This window comes from Eptatretus burgeri, chromosome 17 (genome assembly GCF_056783735.1).
Source record: "Eptatretus burgeri isolate ZD-2024b chromosome 17, Ebu_testis_v1, whole genome shotgun sequence".
Taxonomy (NCBI): Eukaryota; Metazoa; Chordata; class Myxini; order Myxiniformes; family Myxinidae; genus Eptatretus; species Eptatretus burgeri.
In genome coordinates, this window is record NC_140977.1 from 25,680,282 (window position 1) to 25,701,866 (window position 21,585).

At 44.5% G+C, this 21,585-nt stretch overlaps 1 protein-coding gene across 5 annotated transcripts; it reads right to left on the minus strand.

Annotated features, from left to right (window-relative positions):
• Window positions 1–1,788: 1,788 nt before the first annotated feature.
• LOC147009589 (uncharacterized) lies at window positions 1,789–21,141 on the minus strand. Of its 5 annotated transcripts, none has more exons than XM_085862578.1 (4): window positions 15,211–16,270; window positions 14,894–15,103; window positions 10,791–10,969; window positions 1,790–2,579 (listed from the first exon to the last, which is right to left on the minus strand). In XM_085862578.1, the coding sequence occupies exons 1-2, from the start codon at window positions 16,244–16,246 to the stop codon at window positions 15,012–15,014; spliced, it is 1,128 nt and encodes a 375-aa protein (XP_085718704.1). In that variant the 5' UTR covers window positions 16,247–16,270; the 3' UTR covers window positions 1,790–2,579; window positions 10,791–10,969; window positions 14,894–15,011. The 5 variants fall into 5 exon arrangements, 4 of the variants coding, with proteins under 4 accessions (XP_085718701.1, XP_085718704.1, XP_085718703.1 ...); XM_085862577.1 differs by having other exon boundaries at window positions 10,791–10,972; XM_085862576.1 differs by having other exon boundaries at window positions 1,791–2,579; window positions 14,870–15,103.
• Between the last annotated feature and the right edge of the window lie 444 nt (window positions 21,142–21,585).

Below are 21,585 nucleotides of genomic sequence, written 5' to 3' on the forward strand. Positions count from 1 at the left end.
TGTATATATATATATATATATATATATATATATATATATATATATATATATATATATATATATATATATATATATATATATATATATATATATATATATATATCTTGGTGTTGGCGCAGTGGTTAGGGCAGCGGCTTGGGATCCAAAAGGTCCTGAGTTCAAGCCCTGTTGGGCCACTGAATTAATACACCAGGGGGTTGACTCAGCCTGTCATCCTTCCGAGGTCGGCGAAATGAGTACCAGTATACTGGGCCGGTGTATACCCCGGTTATAATAGGTGTACCATATCCCTGTGTCGTAAGAGGCGACCAGGGTTGCGTCAGGAAGGGCATCCGGCGTAAAACATGTGCCAAATCACTATGCGGATCATATGGATGATCCGCTGTGGCGATCCCAAACGGGAGCAGCCGAAAGAAGATATATATATATATATATATATATATATATATATATATATATATATATATATATATATATATATATATATATATATATATATATCACACAATTCAAGATGGCGGTCAAGAAGAGGTGATGTGCTTTACTGCCTCCCCATCATCAGTGATAGATGGAACCAAAAACTGCACCGAATACAACAACTTTGATGGGAGCGAAGACTGTGACGAGGGTGGCAGATTAAGTGGGACAGAGAACTGTGCACCTGGTGCCTGGTGTCCCATCATCCGACATGCGTTTGCGACGCGGTCTCGGCCTGCAGCTTGATGGGCTCTGTCGACTTCCTCCAGCTAAGGATGAGGGAACGAGCTTTGGGGACTCCCTTTTGCCGACTTCCTCCTGCCAATGATGAATGGGACCGAGCTTCAGTGGGATCGAAGACTGCGCCAAATTCAACAGCTTTGATGAGAGTAAAGACGGGGCCGAAAAGCAGCTTCGATGAGGTTGAGGTCCATGCACATGGCACCCGGTACCATGCTGATCTACATCCATTTGGGATGTGGCCAACCCGTGCAACGTGGAGGGCTTTATCAACTCCATCTTGCCAATGATGAGTGGGACCGAGCTTTGGTGGGATTGAAGACCACGCTGAATATATCAACTTTGGTGAGGCCAAGGAGCATGTTTGTGGCATCTCGTATCACACTAATCGACATGCTTTTGGGACGAGGCTTAGCCGTGCAGCTTGGTGCACTTTGTCCATTCCCTCCCACTGAGGATAGAAGGGACTGAGCTTCGCTGGGAGCACGTGTGGAGATGGCTACTGTGGCAGGGGCACACCATATCTCTGAGCAGGAGTGTCCTTGGGTGGGATCTAGCAACCTCCTCCCCTCCCCCCTCCCCCCCCACACGGGGGTTTCACTGGAGGCCGCACAGAGTGACCGCCACTGGGGGGTTCGAGGGGGAGGCAGAGCATAACTGAGGAGTCGGCTTGGTCCATGAGTCGTGGTTCCTTGCTGGGGTGGAGATGGTTGCTTCGAGACCAGGGAAGGCTCCATTCAGTCTTGGGTACCGTGTGTGGAGATGACGACAGGTGATAGCAGATAGGAAATGGAAAAACACACACACACACACACACACACACACACACACACACACACACACACACACACACACACACACACACACCATGATTGTATATATACATTCATGTACATGCACATGAATCATGATTATATGCACGTCCACTTTATTATTAATAAATAATATATATATATATATATATATATATATATATATATATATATATATATATATATATATATATATATAATGTTGTCCAGGTCGATTAAGACAATGATGGATGGATATGCATAACTGCCTTTAATTCCCTCAGACCTCATTCAATTAATGGGGAGTTTTCATGCGCAAGAACCGAGGAGAAACATGAAAACCTTCAAGCTTTTGGAAAAACCAACGGATTTATTTCCCACACAACACAAACAACCAGGGGAAGGTTGACCCGCCAAAAGTAATAAGATGGCGGGTTGGGATGGAAGTAAGGGAATGCAATAAATGAATAAATAAATAATGAATTACATACGGTGAGATAAAATGTATGGCACCACATATCAGATTTAATCACAGTTGGGGGGAAAAAGCGGGGGGGGGGAGAACTGGATGTTTAATCTCTGGTCGAGGTAACGAGCAGGTGATGAGGGGACGTGGCAGGATCGAGGCACGATGAGCAAGCAGAGGTAGGCAAGCAGGCAGGAAGGCGCCGACAGAACAACCGTTTCTCCTCAAGGTTCTTCACTCTATGTTCTCCTCAACTCCCTTTCCTCAGACTCTCTGGTCTCTGCAGACCACGGTGACGTCATTCTCTTCAACAACGACACATTGCAAAAATTAAAACTGGTTCTTACTGCATGGAAGCAACATGCCTTGAAGTATGCAGACATGCTTCCTGAAGAGATCGACACAGTTCACGGATTCCATCCATATGGGCTGCTACAAACAAGTCACCGCTTTGTCAAAACTACATCGAGATGTCGTGGATGCTGTCGATGCTGCTTCCACAAACGCAGAGGACAAATTCGCCGAAAAATCAAAGAGAACAACCCGCTCAGATATCAGTAAAGAAGGAACAGGGATATCTCCTCAAGTGTGCCTTTCCTGTTGTCCTGTGAAGAAGAAGGTAAAAGAGACGGAGCAACGGTGAATGTCGAAACGACCAACTTCAAAGAAAATGTGACAAAGTATGCACGTCGGAAGAAAGAAGACCAGTTACTTACATGGATAAGTTTCCACAGCAGAAGAGGTGAAATATCATGTGGTTTACAGATCAAAGTATCAAGCAGAAGCAAAAGCAACACCTCTTGGTATGAAAGAAATGAGAGAACAAGAGAAGCAGGCCTTTGACACGAAGAATGAGCCTCAACCAAGATACTGGAGGCAAGAAAGGGAATATGGCTTTTTTAAAGCAATATGGCTGCCGAACCATGTGACCGATAACATCAACATTTTTTTTCCTGTGGACCAATTTATCTCGAGATGACCCTCAAAAATTTTCATACTGATCAGGTGTAGCGTTCTACATATGCAATTATGACGTCACAATGAAGGCACCGATGACATCATTTAAAAAATCGAACTTATTTCCCATGTGGAGTACTTTCCATGCACAAAGTTTCAATTTTTTTTTATTGGTGCGGTTTCGGAGATGGAGGTCCAATGTTTTTCCTTTTTTTGAACATGGCTACCATACTACGTGACCTCTGACATCATAGTTATTTTTACAACATTCTACATGAGTAGTCGCTCCCATGGTGAAAATTCCGTCTGAATCCAACAAGCGGTTGCAGAGAAAAACACTTACGTTCTGTGCAGACAAACAGAAAAACACTTACGTTCTGTGCAGACAAACAGAAAAACACTTACGTTCTGTGCAGACAAACAGAAAAACACTTACGTTCTGTGCAGACAAACAGAAAAACACTTACGTTCTGTGCAGACAAACAGAAAAACACTTACGTTCTGTGCAGACAAACAGAAAAACACTTACGTTCTGTGCAGACAAACAGAAAAACACTTACGTTCTGTGCAGACAAACAGAAAAACACTTACGTTCTGTGCAGACAAACAGAAACACTTATGTTCTGTGCAGACAAACAGAAAAACACTTACGTTCTGTGCAGACAAACAGACAAACAGTCCCAAATACAATACCCACTCCTCTGGTGAGGATAATAATCGTGTATGTAATTAATTCAAAATCCCAAAACAACAATAACAAGAAACTAAGAAAGAACAATCAGAGATTGCAGACCCTCGCCAGGACTTGTTTTGTGTGGTGTACTTTGTGTGGCAAATACATGCAAGGATGTACGAAATGAAAGGTCGGTGGTTGCAAATGAAAGGTCTAAATGGTCTTGTTGTAAATGTGTAATGGTCAAAGGTTTGAAAAGTTATGAAGGTGAAAAGGTTGAAAGGTCAAAAGGTCTGAAAAGGTCAAAGGGGTATCAAGGGTGTAATTTAAGGTCTGAAGGGTTGGAAGGGATGTAAAGGTTCCTAAAGGTATAAAAAGGGTCGAAACATCAAAGGGGTCAACATGGTATTAAAAAGTCTACAAAGTGTGAAGGTCCAACGGAGAGAAAGGAGTCTAAGGGTTCTAAAGGTGTAATAGAGTCTATGGCGCCTTCGGGGTCTTCAGGGCCTTTGGGTTCTAAAGGTTCTTAAAGGGTATTGGGGTCTAAAGGATCTTAAGGATCTTCGAGGTCTTAAAGGGTGTTAGGATTCCAAAGAACCTGAGGGATTTTAATGGGGTGTTAGTGGTCGAAAAGTGTCTTAAAGGCTATTGGGGGTCTAAAGGGTCTTAGAGGTCCAAGGTGTCTAAAGGACCTTAGGGTTCTTTAAGGGTGTTAATGGGTTTGAAGGGTCTTAGGGGTCTTAAAGGCTATTAAGAGTCTTAAGGTTTGAAAGGGTCCAATGTAATTAATACACACACTCACCTTCTTTGCGGACAAACAAGAAAAAGACGTTGTGCAGTTTATGATACTTGCAAAATCCACCCCCCTCTCCAAAGGTTGCCATGGATACATCAAATTGTCCATTTCATTGAGATAAAATTGACAATCTTAATCAATGCTCAGGTTAATCGGATGAAAATTGATTATTTTAGAAGTTTGACCTCGACTTGACCTTTGACCTTAAAAATAGTTGGTTTCTAAATTGAATGATGCACTCACTATACAATAGATGCTTAATTTTCAGGTTAATCAGATGAAAATTGAGGATTTTTCAGATGAAATTTGATGATTACTCAGAGTAGTTAATGCATGGAATGGTCTGCCTGGAAAGATAGTGGCAGCAGAAACAGTAGATAAGTTTAAATTAGAATTAGATAGGTACCTGGAAATTATGGAGATAGAGGGGTATAGGGATGTTGGCAGGACTTTTCTGTAGCTTGAGCATTGATGGGTGATTGTGTGCATGTGTCTGGAGTGTTGTTGGTTGGGGTCTCGTCAAGGGGTGTTGTGTGCTTGATGTGTGTTTTTTAATCGTCCATGCCCCCTCCTCTGAGGGGGGCAGCGGGGGGGGGGGGATACAAAAACTTCAAAACAAAAACCATGAAAACACTTTATTATAAATAAATAAATAAATAAATAAATAAATTTGCATTTTCTTTCTTGGATCTTGTGTTGATAAATAAGTGTGGGTGTTAATGTTGCACAAGCATTATGGACTGAATGGCCTCCACCTGCATCTGATTTTCTTGTATTTGTATTTTAGAAGTTTGACCTTGATTTGACCTCAAAAATAGTTATTTTCCCAATTCAGTGATGGACTATGCAATTGCTGTTTAATTTTAAAAGTCAATAGGAAGAAAATTGATGATTTTTTCAAATACAAATAGATAATTTATAAGTTTGACCTTGAGTTGACCTTTTAACCTCAAATAGTTGGTTTCCCAATCCAGTGATGAAATATGCAAATCATGTTCAACTTTGAAGTCAATCGGATGAAAAATGACGATTTTAGAAATTTGACCTCAAGATGACCTTTGACATCAAAATCAATAGGCTTCTTCTCAGTTGAGACTACCTCTACAGCTTGGTAAAGTTTCATGACAATCGGTTTGGAAATGTGACTGACAAACAAACAAGAAGAAGACGTCGTGCAGAGCACGATACTTGCAAAATCCATAAAACAAATTTGACCTCAAAAACAATGGGTGGTTGAATTAAATGACCAAATACGCAAATCCTCTTCAAATTTCAAGTCAATTGGATGAAAATTGAGGATTTTAGAAACACCACCTTAGTTGTTGACCTTGGACCAATGTTGACCTCAAAAATAATTGGCTAGTTGAATTCAGTGACCTGAAATCCTCTTCAAATTTCAAGTCAATCAGATGAAAATTGATGATTTTAGCAATATGTCAACTTCGTTGACCTTTGGCCGATGTTGACCTTTTTGACCTCAAAAACAATAGGCTTCTTGCCTATAACAAACTCTACCATGTGGTGAAGTTTTGTGAAGATCGATTGAAAATTGTGCCCTGTAGGTGATTGACAAACAAACAAACAAAGACAAACAAGCCGGTAGGCAGCGATGGGTCGCCGAGCATGGAAACTATAAGATATAGAGCAAATTTGGATGTCATATATCGGATAGGGAATCACCTTAAGATTATGCATATCAAATCTCATCCAGTTCCATCTACTGATAACTACTAGGTATCCATGTGAATGAAAAGTACCGAAAATGCGGTTTGAAATCGGAAATCCCCAAAGTTTGAGGGGGTGCTGTGGGTGAACAAAGATCTAAATCGAAAATCCGGCTCGATCGTTTGTGCACAATGTATTCCAGACGATTTGTGTGAATTTTCATGACCATCCGAACATAACCCTAGGAGGAGTAGCATTTGGCGCGAAGGCACCTCCAGGTCTCGCATATTATTTATTTTTGCACTAATTGACCTTTGACCCCTGACCTAAGCGAAATCGGTCAATATGTCCTGAGGCAAAGTTGAAGTACTCATTGAGTACCATGAACCTGCAAAGTTTCATTCGTATCGATGCACTCACCTGGTCGCTAGGGGGCCTTCAATTTTCGCCAATTTTCGCGCATACCCTAATTGTAGGGGGCGCTGCGGGTAAAGTAGTCCATATATCACAAAAAGTGGAATATATTTGATAGAGCATCACCTGGAGATCATTCGTGCCAAATTTCATAACCCTACGTGGGATAATGGCTTTCGGAATTGATTTCGCGTGAACGGTACCGATTTTGAAGGTTTTTCGGTTGTTGCTAGGGAACCACAGCGTCCCTAGCAACCATCACAATTTCCAAAGCACAAGGTCATAAGATGTACCTACCACCCGAGTTTGGTCAAAATCCGCCCACGTTTACTACCAATTATACTGATGACAAACGAACAAACATCCAAGCAAACATCCAAACAAATAGACAAAATTACTGACAATAAGGGTCACCTATTTCAGCGACCCAACAGACAGACAAATTACAAAATCGACTGACCAATACACTTGAAAAATCTTCGATTTTGCAATTAATAAACGGACCCCAATGCAGTGCCCTCTCCTCTCACGAGCGTAACTGGAACGGCACTCAGTACAGCGCATACCTCTTCCAGGCTGAACACTTTACGTTTTGTATCACACCGATAGGCCGGATCAGGATTCGGACCTGAACCAAAATCGAATCAGCTTATTCTTTTCTCCTACCCAACTCATTCATCCATCAAATTTTGTCATAAAATCCGTCCATAACATTTTTAGATATTCTGAATTACATCGTTTTTGGCCCGATCACTCAATGGTAAACCTGGTGTTGGCTTAGTGGTTAGGGTGGTGGCTTGGGATCCTAGGGTTCTGGGTTCAAGCCCCGTTGGCCGCTGAATTTAAAAATACACCAGGAGGTTGACTCAGCATGTCATCCTTCCGAGGTTGGCAAAATGAGCACCAGTGTACTGGTAAGGGGGACACTACATCAGCGGCATAGCCGCGTCCTTACCAATGATGCAAACAGCAGAGAGGGGGGGGGGGGAGAGAGAGAGAGAGAGAGAGAGAGAGAGAGAGAGAGAGAGAGAGAGAGAGAGAGAGAGAGAGAGAGAGAGAGAGAGAGAGAGAGAGAGAGAGAGAGAGAGAGAGAGAGAGAGAGAGAGAGAGAGAGAGAGAGAGAGAGAGAGAGAGAGAGAGAGAGAGAGAGAGAGAGAGAGAGAGAGAGAGACAGACAGACAGACAGACAGACAGACAGACAGACAGACAGACACAGGCACAGACAGACACAGGCACAGACAGACACAGGCACAGGCACAGACAGACACAGGCACAGACAGACAGACGGACACACTCAATGGTGAAGAATCGCTTAAAAGATTCTCGGATCCAGATCCAGATCTTCACTAAACTGCAATCATTTCGTTAATGGCACACACACACACACACACACACACACACACACACACACACACACACACACACACACACACACACACACACACACACACACACACACACACACACACACCCAACACCAAAGTTCATCCGAATCTGTGCACAACTTTTTGAGATATCCTGCTCACAGACATACAAACATACTAACAGACAGGGGTGAAAAACATAACCTCCCACCTTTGGTGGTGCAGGTAATTACATCATCAACCATTCCACTCAACCTGAGCAAAACATCACAACAAAATACAGAAATGCTCATTTTTGTAAAAAATATTCCATTACCCAGTTCAATTTGCTCTCAATTCCGCAGAGTAGGATATCTATCTAAAAAAGAAAACCACTGCCCCCTGATGATCCCCACAGTGCTACATTTTGGAGTACACAGTCGTTCAACTGAAAAAAACATAATGGGGTGGTACCTCTTGACGAGGTACATATTACCACGGAAAGGTGGATTTTTAAAGTTTTGCAACTCATAAAACAAGCAAACTGCTGCAAGACCTTCAATAACCATTTAAGAGAAAAAGAACTTAAAACATCTGCAACTGCAATGAAATCTCCTTGGACTTGCCCCGACCTTCTGCATTGGTTCCATTGTTCGATCGTTTTGTCATTGCTTGTTGCTGTTTTTTAATGGCAACTCCAGCTTATATTGACCAAAACATATTGTACGTCTGAGGCCGATAGCACTCGAACCCTTCGTGTGTAAAGGTGACACGAGCTCCACCAGGGCCTAGTTGTCTGCCTACTGTGTGGACCGGTAGTGCCTTGGTGCCAGTGTTTCGCCCCTAAATCATTCTCTGCTCGTATCAATTGCAAACTCAAGCCTGGCTCCGATTGAGAGTTGAGTTGTGTCCATTGTTTGCCTAGATTCTTCTGGGCCAAGGCCTCTCCGCCTACCATCTGTCTCTGAACACAATATCTATTTGTCCTCCTGCCTTCTGGTGGGGAAGGGGAGGGGGTTCACACTGTTGTTGTTGGTTTTTTTGGTTAGGGGGAGCAGTTTGAGGTTTTTTTTTTGGTGAAGATGGTGACATTAAACATTCTGGAGGGGGAAAGAGAGTTCATGGCCATTTTTAGGTAAGGGTGGGCAGTTCACTGTCCTGGAGGATGTTTGTGGGAATTGGTTCACAATCGGGAGGGATGCTGTGAGGAGTGCAGCTAATTGTCTAGGGGGGGAGTTCAAAATCTAGGGGGAAAGGTAGGAGGGTGCATTTCATGGTGTTAAGGGAGCAATTCATGATTCAGAGTATCATGGGACTGCAGGAAAGTTGGAAGGTAGCTTTTTGTTGATTTTGGGACAGGAGATTTTTTTTTTGGTGGGGGGAGTGGGGGCATCCATAGTTTGTAAGGCTTAACAGCTTCCGTTGGGTTTGTGTGTGGGGAGAAGTATATGCTTTGAGTAGAAGTGGTTCACAATGACGATAAAATAGGGGGGAATTTGAGACTTGAGGAAGGAGGCTAGAAGGGAAGGAGTGAATGAGTTGGTGCAGGACTGGTTTTATGAGACGAGATGGTCATTTCAAAGGAAGGAGGGGGGCGGTGGGAGAGGGACGTGGGACGTTTGTGGCCATGGGTGTGAATGGAGGGGTAGGTAAAAGTAGTGTTGGCCGAGATGAAAGGTGAAGGTGTCAGGTGGGTCGAGGAGAGCGATAGCGCAGTTAACGGAGGGTGATTTATTGCCAGCGACCTACCAAGAAGGAACTGCAGAAAGACCCTTCCCCGACTCGTAAAGATGATACACGTGTCACATATAATCTAACAACCGAGTGCATTAGCTCGTACATACTGGATTCGACAAAATGGACCCCAATTACAATATTCCTAAGCACAGAGCCAAAAGTTCCAAGTCGAAGCTCCTTTTGGTAAAGTGTGTTTGCAAAGCATGAATGGAAACAAAACAAGTCAGAAAAACCTCAATTCAATGTTGTTGTTTTTTGGTTCTTATTATTCATATGCCTTTGGTAGTCTGCCAAGAGCCTGGCACTGACGTGGTGCCCCCAACAATGACCTGTTTGTACTAATTTTTCCTCCGTGTTCCAGTACTCGGTGTCGCATCAATACGTCTGGAAAGTACTCGACGTGCCTGGTACACATTGCCCATTATGATAGCTCATCTTTTGATGGGTTGTCTGCACTTCATGGAGGTGGTGTGTGTGCGTGTGTGCGTGTGTGTGCGTGCGTGTGCGTGTGCGTGTGCGTGTGTGTGCGCTTTGTACCCACGAGTTTGGAGATGACAACTTTGTTTCAAAATGCCAACACAACCAGTCTGCTGTCTTTCCATCACATCATCGGAGGGTCACCGCAGAGGTGACTTTTGTGTGCATTTGTGAAAGGTGACGTCAGCAACCGGTCATACGAGCGTTGTTTTGGAATTCAAGTTTTGGACACAGACTACATAAACTGCCGTCCTGGTGCTTCACGTACAAGGCGATTCATCCAGATGGACGTTCGCGAGTCGGTGAGTTATCGCCGGCAATCTGAACAAATGACAAATTCCTGCCCGCATCGCTTTCGGTGGGACGTCAGACCTGGCCAGAGGTCTTGTGATAGACTTGGTGCCCAAAACTTTCTCCAACCGACTCCACCAAGAAGGTGGGACCAATTTGGGGCTGTTAAGGTAGTCGTGGTAGTTTGTATTCCCTTAAATCAATCTTAAATGTCTTGTTCATTCAAACTTGCCCCCAAAATGCTCTTTAATACGAACATCACCAACATGAACCCATCACTATGTCCTACGCAGTCATTCACTGGATTCCAACATGCGTGACGACGCCTTCGTCTCCCATAAATTTAATAATCATTCACCAGTCCATCCTTCAGGATGTTTCACTCGCCGCCATCTTGTTGTTTGTGGGTATCGATTAGCAATATATCCCTTGAAAAAGTATTAAAGTCCAGACATTACATTACCTTTGTTAGAGAGATGGACGAACATTCCACCCCAGCATCGATGATGCACCAAACAGTAACAGTGATGATGTGCTCATGGAGAATCAGCTGGAATCAGGTCCCCCCCTCCTCCCTTGAAAGGACTGCATGCTCCATGATGCAGCACCACTCTCTGGCGATTGCACCACAACGGGAGTTAACTGCTGGAATCAAACCCAGAGCAAGGAAGCCTTTAGTTCGTGAGCTGGTTTGTAAACGTATTTAGAATGTTTTCTTATTCAAATGTGTCGTTGATGAACGTTTTATAAGAGTATCATGGAAATCAAAGGAATGGAGAAAATCAATTAATTATTTATTATCTATCTTCTATCTATAATTCCAGCGATGTGTGTGTGTGTGTGTGTGTGTGTGTGTGTGTGTGTGTGTGTGTGTGTGTGTGTGTGTGTGTGTGTGTGTGTGTGTGTGTGTGTGTGTGTGTGTGTGTGTGTGTGTGCTGTTTCTCGACAACCACTGGTCCGACCTAATTGAAACTTGCCAGGTATATTGCTGGGGACCTGAGGATGTGCCTTTTCAAGGTTTGAGATTAATCGGACAAGTGGTTCCCAAGTAATGGCCATTTATTTACCAAACCAATGACAAGACACGTTGCTGCGTGGGCGTGGCCGATAGGGAAGGGAACCTCAGCCGCGCTCCCCATTACGGTTACAACGTACGGGCTTCCGGAGAGTGATTACTTCGTGTATTCTAATAATTTCTCGATTTCTTATGCGCATTTATAGATAAACACAATGCCCCCAAGTTATGATCGTTTTCATATTAGATGGTGTATAAATTTCGGGAACATCAGAGTGCTGGTATGCTCCGAACCAGGAAGTAAATTTTTTTTCTCTCTCTTCTCTTCTCTTTTTGTTTTTCCTTGTCACGACATTGCGAAAAGGTAAAATACGTTGGCGCTAATTGAATAATTGGGTATTAAAAATAAATTGCGAATAATCGTAACTGCGAATAATATCGAACTTCCGGGTCACGCACGGACGAGCACGTGAGAGCAAAAACGGCCTGTGTGGTTTATTTATTTATTATTATGTTTTTTTTTTTACGGGCACGTACTAGTTTGTACAATGTCGAGGCTCATTGAGGAGCTACATCACATTATGGATGAGGACGTAATAGAACAAAAGGGCCAGTAGAAAGGGAGGGGGTAAACACACCAATACCAGGGTTAAAGTTGATGGAGACTTGGAGAAATAAGGGATGTGGGGAAGAATGAGTGTGGGGGGGGGGAAGAATGAGTGTGGGGGGGGGGGAAGAATGAGTGTGGGGGGGAAGAATGAGTGTGGGGGGGGGAAGAATGAGTGTGGGGGGAAGAATGAGTGTGGGGGGAAGAATGAGTGTGGGGGGGAAGAATGAGTGTGGGGGGAAGAATGAGTGTGGGGGGGGGGAAGAATGAGTGTGGGGGGGGGTGAAGAAGATGGAAACAGGCACAAAGTCTCAACACAGAAGAGGAAGAACAACACTGGAAACTCGTAAAGAGGTGGGCTAAAGGAGGGTTAATGGGGGAAGAAATAGAAAAGATGATGGCTTTGGATGGGGGGGGGGGCATGACCTGAGATGGTGGGAAGAGCAGTCTTGAGTTCCTGGAAGGAGGAATGAGATTCCTTGGAGGGAAGGAGGGAAGAATTTCTCAACCATCTTGCGATCCAACCAACCACCGAGCCATGATCACAACCAATCAACCACCTAGCCATGATCACATCCAACCAACCACCCAGCCATGATCACATCCAACCAACCACTGAGCGATTAACACATCCAACCAACCACCTAGCCATGATCACATCCAACCAACCACCTAGACAAGATCACATCCAACCAACCACTGAGCGATTAACACATCCAACCAACCACCTAGCCATGATCACATCCAACCAACCACCTAGACATGATCACATCCAACCAACCACCTAGCCATGATCACATCCAACCAACCACCTCACCATGATCACATCCAACCAACCACCTAGCCATGATCACATCCAACCAACCACCCAGCCATGATCACATCCAACCAACCACCTAGACATGATCACATCCAACCAACCACCTAGCCATGATCACATCCAACCAACCACCTCACCATGATCACATCCAACCAACCACCTAGTCATGAACACAACCAACCAACCACATTGAAGACCCACCGAATCCCACATTTCCACTCACCAGCTCACTCCTCCATCACAGTCCCGACGGTTTAGGCCTGTCACATTTGGCACGGCGGCCGTGGGGTCTCCAAAATCTATGGCCACTAGCAATTATACGGTGGCCGCAGTATTTCCACGGTCACACAATGTAGCAGTCACACGTTTTTATTTTTCGGGGAGCTGCATGGCGTATTTATAAATTGTGGAGACCGAAAACGTGGGGTTGCCGTACAGTCTTTGATTTGATGTTGCACGGTGACCTTGGGCGTTCCTGCGGCGGCCATATAATTTTCTAGGCAGACGCAAGATGCCCGCAGGGGGGCCGCAAGGGGGGGCCCTAAGGCGAACCTGCGACCAGACGGACGGTAACGAGTGGGTTAATTTATTTATTAATTTTTTTACCAGTATTTTTTTTTCGGCTTGTCGAATTGCTACGGCGAACGTAGAAATGAAAAAAAGGTATAACTCCGTGTTATAATTCCATGGCAACCTTACGGCCTGTGAAATATAGCCATACGGCGTAGGGCCACCCTGAGGCCACCGCAGAAACTCTGCGGCCGCCGCACGTTTCTGTCAATTCGGAGGGGGGGGGGTACGGCCGCCGTATCCTCGCCGGAGAGCAAATGTGACTTAGGCCTTAGTTGACCTCATGCTGCGTCCAAATCTCGTCAACGGTAAATTTATCTGTAAAAAGACCTTTTGGTCGAGTGGAGCCGCAATATTAGGACCTTGCAATGCGTGGTCTTGTCCACAGTGTTGAATGGGTTGGTGGAGCGAGAAGGATGCATGAGAGGAGAGAGAGGAGAGAGAGGAGAGAGAGGAGAGAGAGGAGAGAGAGGAGAGAGAGGAGAGAGAGGAGAGAGAGGAGAGAGAGGAGAGAGAGGAGAGAGAGGAGAGAGAGGAGAGAGAGGAGAGAGAGGAGAGAGAGGAGAGAGAGAGAGGAGAGATGGAATGAGTATGCTTGTCGTCCACGGAGTTCGTGTCAAAAAGTCGGCCACATTTGCGTACGTAATTAATAGATGGACACAAATAATTATATTTCATCATTATTCTTTACAATATTGGAATAATTGCGAGTTGTGACCATGAAAGAACAACGACTACTTTGCTCTTCAATCAAAGTTAAATCACCCGATTCTGATGAGATATTATCTATATACACGGTCGAGGCTCGTGGAAGAGCTCGTCCACTGAACGGATCAGGAGGTAATCTGCAAGAACAGGACGCAAGACAAGCGTGCACGGGGTGGACAAGATGGACACGGAAGGAAACACCAAGGAGGGAAAACTGGAGGAGGGGGTTGGGGGGGTTAATGAGGTAATAAAACATCATGGGTTTGGATGGGGGATGATCTGAGATGGTGGTGAACAGCTGTCTTGAAGACCTGGAGGGAAGAATGAGATTGATTGGAAGGTGGAAGTTTGTTCCACAGGCGGGAAAAAAAGAGAAACGAATGAGTGGAGGTGAGCAATGATTCTGGTGAGTAGTGATTGTCACTCATGGCTACCATCTTAACAGCACTGAGTTCAGCTCCGACAAGCAACACCCAACACGTTTGCTTTAATTGTTATTTGAGTAGGCGAGTTATCGCCGGCACCATGGCCAAATTCCTTCCCGAACGACGAAGTCGAGCGTCAGGCCTGGCCAACCTGTTCGTGTAAGACTTAGGCCAAAAACGTCCCAACCCCACGAGAACGTGGGAACAATTGTGGCCGTTCATGAAATAAGTTGTGAGAAAGAGAGAAAGAGAAAGAGGAGTAAAAAGGGGGAAAAGAAAGGAGTATATATGGTGCATACTGGGTATAGGGGGTTACAGTCATGGAAGGGTCGCCACTCGAACACAGGAAGTTAGGGAATGCATTTGTAATTTATTCAGGGGACTGGAGATAACTCGCCTATTCTTTGTGAAGCACACACACCATGGGATCTTTGAACATCCACCAACGAAGTGCTGGCAGACAGGACACCCGGCTTAATGTCCATCCTCAGAACGGTGCACACATTGATACTCTCCCTTGGAAACACCAGGATGGCGGTTTAAAGCTGGGTCTGGATTCGAACCCAGGCGAGAGAGCTGAGAAGCGAGTGTCCATCCATACCTTTCCAACATCCTGTCAACCACGTAACACCTGGAGGGAAAGTCAAAAATTCCACCATTTTAGCACAAACAAACAGGAGCAGCGAACATCACACTGACCACAACAATCGATACCGATGAGCAGTGAAGAAAAATTACCGTCCGTCCCACAACCATCACCATCCGTCCCACAACCTTCACCGTCCGTCCCACAACCTTCACAGTCCGTCCCACAACCTTCACCGTCCGTCCCACAACCATCACCGTCCGTCCCACAACCTTCACCATCCGTCCCACAACCTTCACCGTCCGTCCCACAACCTTCACAGTCCGTCCCACAACCTTCACCATCCGTCCCACAACCTTCACCGTCCGTCCCACAACCTTCACAGTCCGTCCCACAACCTTCACCGTCCGTCCCACAACCTTCACCGTCCGTCCCACAACCTTCACCGTCCGTCCCACAACCTTCACCGTCCGTCCCACAACCTTCACCGTCCGTCCCACAACCTTCACCGTCCGTCCCACAACCTTCACCGTCCGTCCCACAACCTTCACCGTCCGTCCCACAACCTTCACCGTCCGTCCCACAACCTTCACCGTCCGTCCCACAACCTTCACAGTCCGTCCCACAACCTTCACAGTCCGTCCCACAACCTTCACCGTCCGTCCCACCACCTTCACGGTCCGTCCCACAACCTTCACCGTCCGTCCCACAACCTTCACCGTCCGTCCTACCACCTTCACGGTCCGTCCCACAACCTTCACCGTCCGTCCCACAACCATCACCGTCCGTCCCACAACCTTCACCGTCCGTCCTACAACCTTCACCGTCCGTCCTACAACCTTCACCGTCCGTCCCACCACCTTCACAGTCCGTCCCACAACCTTCACGGTCCGTCCCACAACCTTCACGGTCCGTCCCACAACCTTCACGGTCCGTCCCACCACCTTCACGGTCCGTCCCACAACCTTCACCGTCCGTCCCACAACCTTCACCGTCCGTCCCACAACCTTCACCGTCCGTCCCACAACCTTCAACGTCCGTCGCACCACCTTTACCGTCCGTCCCACAACCTTCACAGTCCGTCCCACAACCTTCACCGTCCGTCCCACAACCTTCACCGTCCGTCCCACAACCTTCACCGTCCGTCCCACAACCTTCACCGTCCGTCGCACCACCTTTACCGTCCATCCCACAACCTTCACAGTCCGTCCCACAACCTTCACCGTCCGTCGCACCACCTTTACCGTCCATCCCACAACCTTCACAGTCCGTCCCACAACCTTCACCGTCCGTCGCACCACCTTTACCGTCCATCCCACAACCTTCACAGTCCGTCCCACAACTTCACCGTCCATCCCCACCACCTTTACCATCCTTCGTTTCAAGTTCGGCGAAGTTCGATAGCAGAACTTCCACGTGTGCATCCCGTTTGGATATTATTGAGTTCTCTGTTTGGTTAAACGACCCTTTTGGTTCAAGGTCTCCTTCTTGGTTCGTACTTGGTCGATTACACGACACTGGCTTTGGTCTTTACATCCACCAAGAAGTGTAAGAACCAGACCCCTGTGGCCCATTTCCCAGTGCAATTGAAGTTGGTCACCTCCCCCACCCTGCCATTCATTCATCCAGTAAAGTGGAGTAAAACATTAAAAGCAATCGCCATATCAAGTTAATTACCACATAAATGAATCAATTATCCTGTGCTGTAGTACCTAAAGTAAACAAATTAATTTTCCTAATCAGTGCAATAAACAGCTTTTGCCGAATTGTCCATAGAGGATTATGTTGGAGGTTCGATGGAGGTATCCTGTGATTTGGAAAACGTGCACCTGTGATTTGGAAAAACGTGCACCTGTGATTTAGAAAAACGTGCACCTGTGATTTAGAAAAACGTGCACCTGTGATTTGTACCAATGATTTAGAAAAACGTACACCTGTGATTTGTACCTATGATTTAGAAAAACGTGTACCTGTGATTTGTACCTGTGATTTAGAAAAATGTGCACCTGTGATTTACACCTATGATTTAGAAAAACGTGCACCTGAGATTTGCACCTATGATTTAGAAAAACGTTCACCTGCGATTTGCACCTAAGATTTCGAAAAACGTGCACCTGTGATTTGTACCTATGATTGAGAAAAACGTGCACCTGTGATTTGTACCGATGATTTCGAAAAACGTGCACCTGTGATTTGTACCTATGATTGAGAAAAACGTGCACCTGTGATTTGTACCAATGATTTATAAAAACGTACACCTGTGATTTGTACCTATGATTTAGAAAAACGTGTACCTGTGATTTGTACCTGTGATTTAGAAAAATGTGCACCTGTGATTTACACCTATGATTTAGAAAAACGTGCACCTGAGATTTGCACCTATGATTTAGAAAAACGTTCACCTGAGATTTGCACCTATGATTTAGAAAAACGTTCACCTGCGATTTGCACCTAAGATTTCGAAAAATGTACACCTGTGATTTGTACCTATGATTGAGAAAAACGTGCACCTGTGATTTGTACCGATGATTTAGAAAAATGTGCACCTGCGATTTGTACCGATGATTGAGAAAAACGTGCACCTGTGATTTGTTCCTATGATTTGGAAAAAACGTGCACCTGTGATTTGTACCTATGTTTTAGAAAAAGTACACCTGTGATTTGTACCTATGATTTGGAAAAAACGTGCACCTGTGATTTGTACCTATGATTTGGAAAAACGTGCACCTGTGATTTCCACCTATGATTTAGAAAAACGTGCACCTGTGATTTGTACCTATGATTTAGAAAAACGTGCACCTGTGATTTGTTCCTATGATTTGGAAAAAACGTGCACCTGTGATTTGTACCTATGTTTTAGAAAAAGTACACCTGTGATTTGTACCTATGATTTGGAAAAAACGTGCACCTGTGATTTGTACCTATGATTTGGAAAAACGTGCACCTGTGATTTCCACCTATGATTTAGAAAAACGTGCACCTGTGATTTGTACCTATGATTTAGAAAAACGTGCACCTGTGATTTGTACCTATGATTGAGAAAAATGTACACCTGTGATTTGTACCTATGATTGAGAAAAATGTGCACCTGCGATTTGTACCGATGATTGAGAAAAACGTGCACCTGTGATTTGTACCTATGATTTGGAAAAAACGTGCACCTGTGATTTGTACCTATGTTTTAGAAAAAGTACACCTGTGATTTGTACCTATGATTTGGAAAAACGTGCACCTGTGATTTGTACCTATGATTTGGAAAAACGTGCACCTGTGATTTGCACCTATGATTTAGAAAAACGTGCACCTGTGATTTGTACCTATGATTGAGAAAAATGTGCACCTGTGATTTGTTCCTATGATTTATAAAAACGTGCACCTGTAATTTGTACCTATGATTTCGAAAAATGTACACCTGTGATTTGTACCTATGATTGAGAAAAATGTACACCTGTGATTTGTACCTATGATTGAGAAAAACGTGCACCTGTGATTTGTACCTATGATTAAGAAAAACGTGCACCTGTGATTTGTACCGATGATTTAGAAAAATGTACACCTGCGATTTGTACCTATGATTGAGAAAAACGTGCACCTGTGATTTGTACCGATGATTTAGAAAAATGTACACCTGCGATTTGTACCTATGATTGAGAAAAACGTGCACCTGCGATTTGTACCTATGATTGAGAAAAATGTGCACCTGTGATTTGTTCCTATGATTTCGAAAAACGTGCACCTGTAATTTGTACCTAAGATTTCGAAAAATGTACACCTGTGATTTGTACCTATGATTGAGAAAAACGTGCACCTGTGATTTGTACCGATGATTTAGAAAAATGTGCACCTGCGATTTGTACCGATGATTGAGAAAAACGTGCACCTGTGATTTGTTCCTATGATTTGGAAAAAAACGTGCACCTGTGATTTGTACCTATGTTTTAGAAAAAGTACACCTGTGATTTGTACCTATGATTTGGAAAAAACGTGCACCTGTGATTTGTACCTATGATTTGGAAAAACGTGCACCTGTGATTTCCACCTATGATTTAGAAAAACGTGCACCTGTGATTTGTACCTATGATTTAGAAAAACGTGCACCTGTGATTTGTACCGATGATTTAGAAAAACGTGCACCTGTGATTTGTACCTATGATTTAGAAAAACGTGCACCTGTGATTTGTACCTATGATTTAGAAAAACGTGCACCTGTGATTTGCAGCCTCGATTCTTCAGCTCATTGAGCACTTCAAAGGAGTGACAATAAGAGCTTGTGCCGGATTGCTGGAGATGTGTTCCAAAATGTCGCAATGTTATCACGTTACATACTTTTGGAAATGTGCACAGACCTCTGCCATCGATCCACAGACATGATAAAGTCCATCAACGATGGTGAGGGGTGGCGTTCACCTGGAGTTTGGTTGATGAAAGGCAGAGTAATTTCGAACTCATATTCAAATACCTTTGTCTGTCTCGTACATGGGTGTTTTTATCTTTGCTGGTGATCTTGGGGTGGTGGGGAGGGATGCAAATTGTCGATGTAAATGTGTATCGTGTCGTGCCGCCTCCAGGTGAGAAAGGGTATTACATTATTAATTATTATTATTATTGATCCCCACCTAATGGTTCCCATAGGGAGCGGGTGCTTCTAGTTTATGTAAAAGTGTGGTGTGTGACATCTTGTCATAGGGATGTCTTTGTCCTGCACATGTGACCCGTGTACAAGCTACTCCATGATCCTCAGACCATTTGTACTGAGATTTGTAAACGACACTGGAAAGACAAATTCCCTAAAAAGATCCGTAATCCACGTGACATCTATCATGAGTCAGGGATTCAGAAAAAAATCGTTTGTTTTCTGCTTTAGTCGAGGTGCTGGAAAATCAAGATGGCAGCAATTGATAACAGAGGGCGGTAGGGTGATTAGTTGTTAAATTTCCAGTCAATGAAAATGCCAAGCCCGGTGGAATGCAAAGACTCGCTCCACAGCATGGGGACTATCACCACTCAAGGTCATCTGTATTAAACACCTCGTGGGTAAGATCTTGATTGATGAGACTGCTTAATTGAGCTGTCTGGTTTGGAGTTGGCTCTCGACCCGACGATAAACCTGACTCGAATGCTGGCAGGGCGTTGCATCAAAAGGGTACACCGTCCCTCGGATGGATGTTGAGATGGGTGTCGCGTCGGATAGCGCAAGTCGGTGGACGTCAAAGATCTCACAAAGTCTTTCGATGAAGACCGAGGAGGTCGAGGTATCGCCGACGCCTTGAGCAGACTCCAAATTCCAGCCCTAACTAGCACCGGTCAAACTAATCCTGACAGCTCAGTTCGTGAAAGAGTCAAGCCGACAAGACATAGCCCACTAGCCGTCAACTTGTTTAACGGGACGTGACGAACAAAGAATTCTACGTTGCAACCATGTGAAAACTTCCTTTCTGATTGGGACAAGTGTTTGTCCAGAGCTGGAGAGATCCTTAAAAATGCAAACCACGTGGAATTTTTCTAATAGGCCAGCAGACCTTGTCCAGATCAAAGTTGAAGCACTTTTGTACAAGTGATACACTTCTCTCGGGTTAACAATGGTCGCATGAACTCTCGGAGAGCAAAGGCGGTCGTCGCTTGCTCGTTTAAAGTGTCCGTTCATGCGAGTTTGGTAACTGTCTACGTCACCAACCGGTTAACTTGTGAGAGCAACCCCGTGCGACAGATACCTCGTTAGGCTCGCACGTACCCCACGAAACAGGAGAGGACGTTGCAACCTGACTGTGTCAGTGAGTGAGTGAGCTCTTGTACAAGTGTCTGAGTATGCACACAAATCCACTTCAATATGCATCACACTCCGTATACGTCGGGGAGACTTTGCATTGCTCAGTGATCTGTATTGTTATTTAACAAAATGAAGACAATGACATCCCCACTACGCTGCTGGACCTGAAGCAAAATCTCATCGGCTTGTTCTTGCCATATACCCAAATCATCCACCAAGTTTTGTCATAACTCGTCCACAACTTTTTGAGATATCGTGCTATATGTCGTTTTTGGTCCCATCTCTCAATGGTGAAGAATCGCTTTAAAAAAACTTCTAGTACCCGGATCCGGTCGAATCAATTTATCCTCGTCACACATCCATCCTGTCCAACGAGTTTCGGCCGAATTCATCCACAACTGTTTGAGATATCCTGCTCACAGAAAGACAGACAAACAGACAAAGCAGGAGTTAAAACATAACCTCCATTCACCTTCGGTGGCACAGGTAAAAAGAAAGAACAGGCATCTTACCATCTCCTCCAAAGAATTATTGTGCTGCCCTGTTTACAACCTTATCCGATGAATACGAACGTCCAAATTTTGGGAGACATGGACAATCTACGATCCTGCTTAATGATATAAGGGTTGTTCAAGGTTGATCCTCAATTTTTGTCTCTTAAAGATCTAAAACGAAAGTTCGGTTATTGTCACTTACTCCAATTTAAAAAGGTATCCCTCAATTACTTGTACACATTTGTCCCATTAGTAGAACCTCATCA

Bases quoted from the DNA above. Each gene is read 5' to 3' on its own strand.
- LOC147009589 (XM_085862575.1), bottom strand. From the start codon at position 16,246: ATGGACGGTAAAGGTGGTGCGACGGACGGTGAAGGTTGTGGGACGGAC.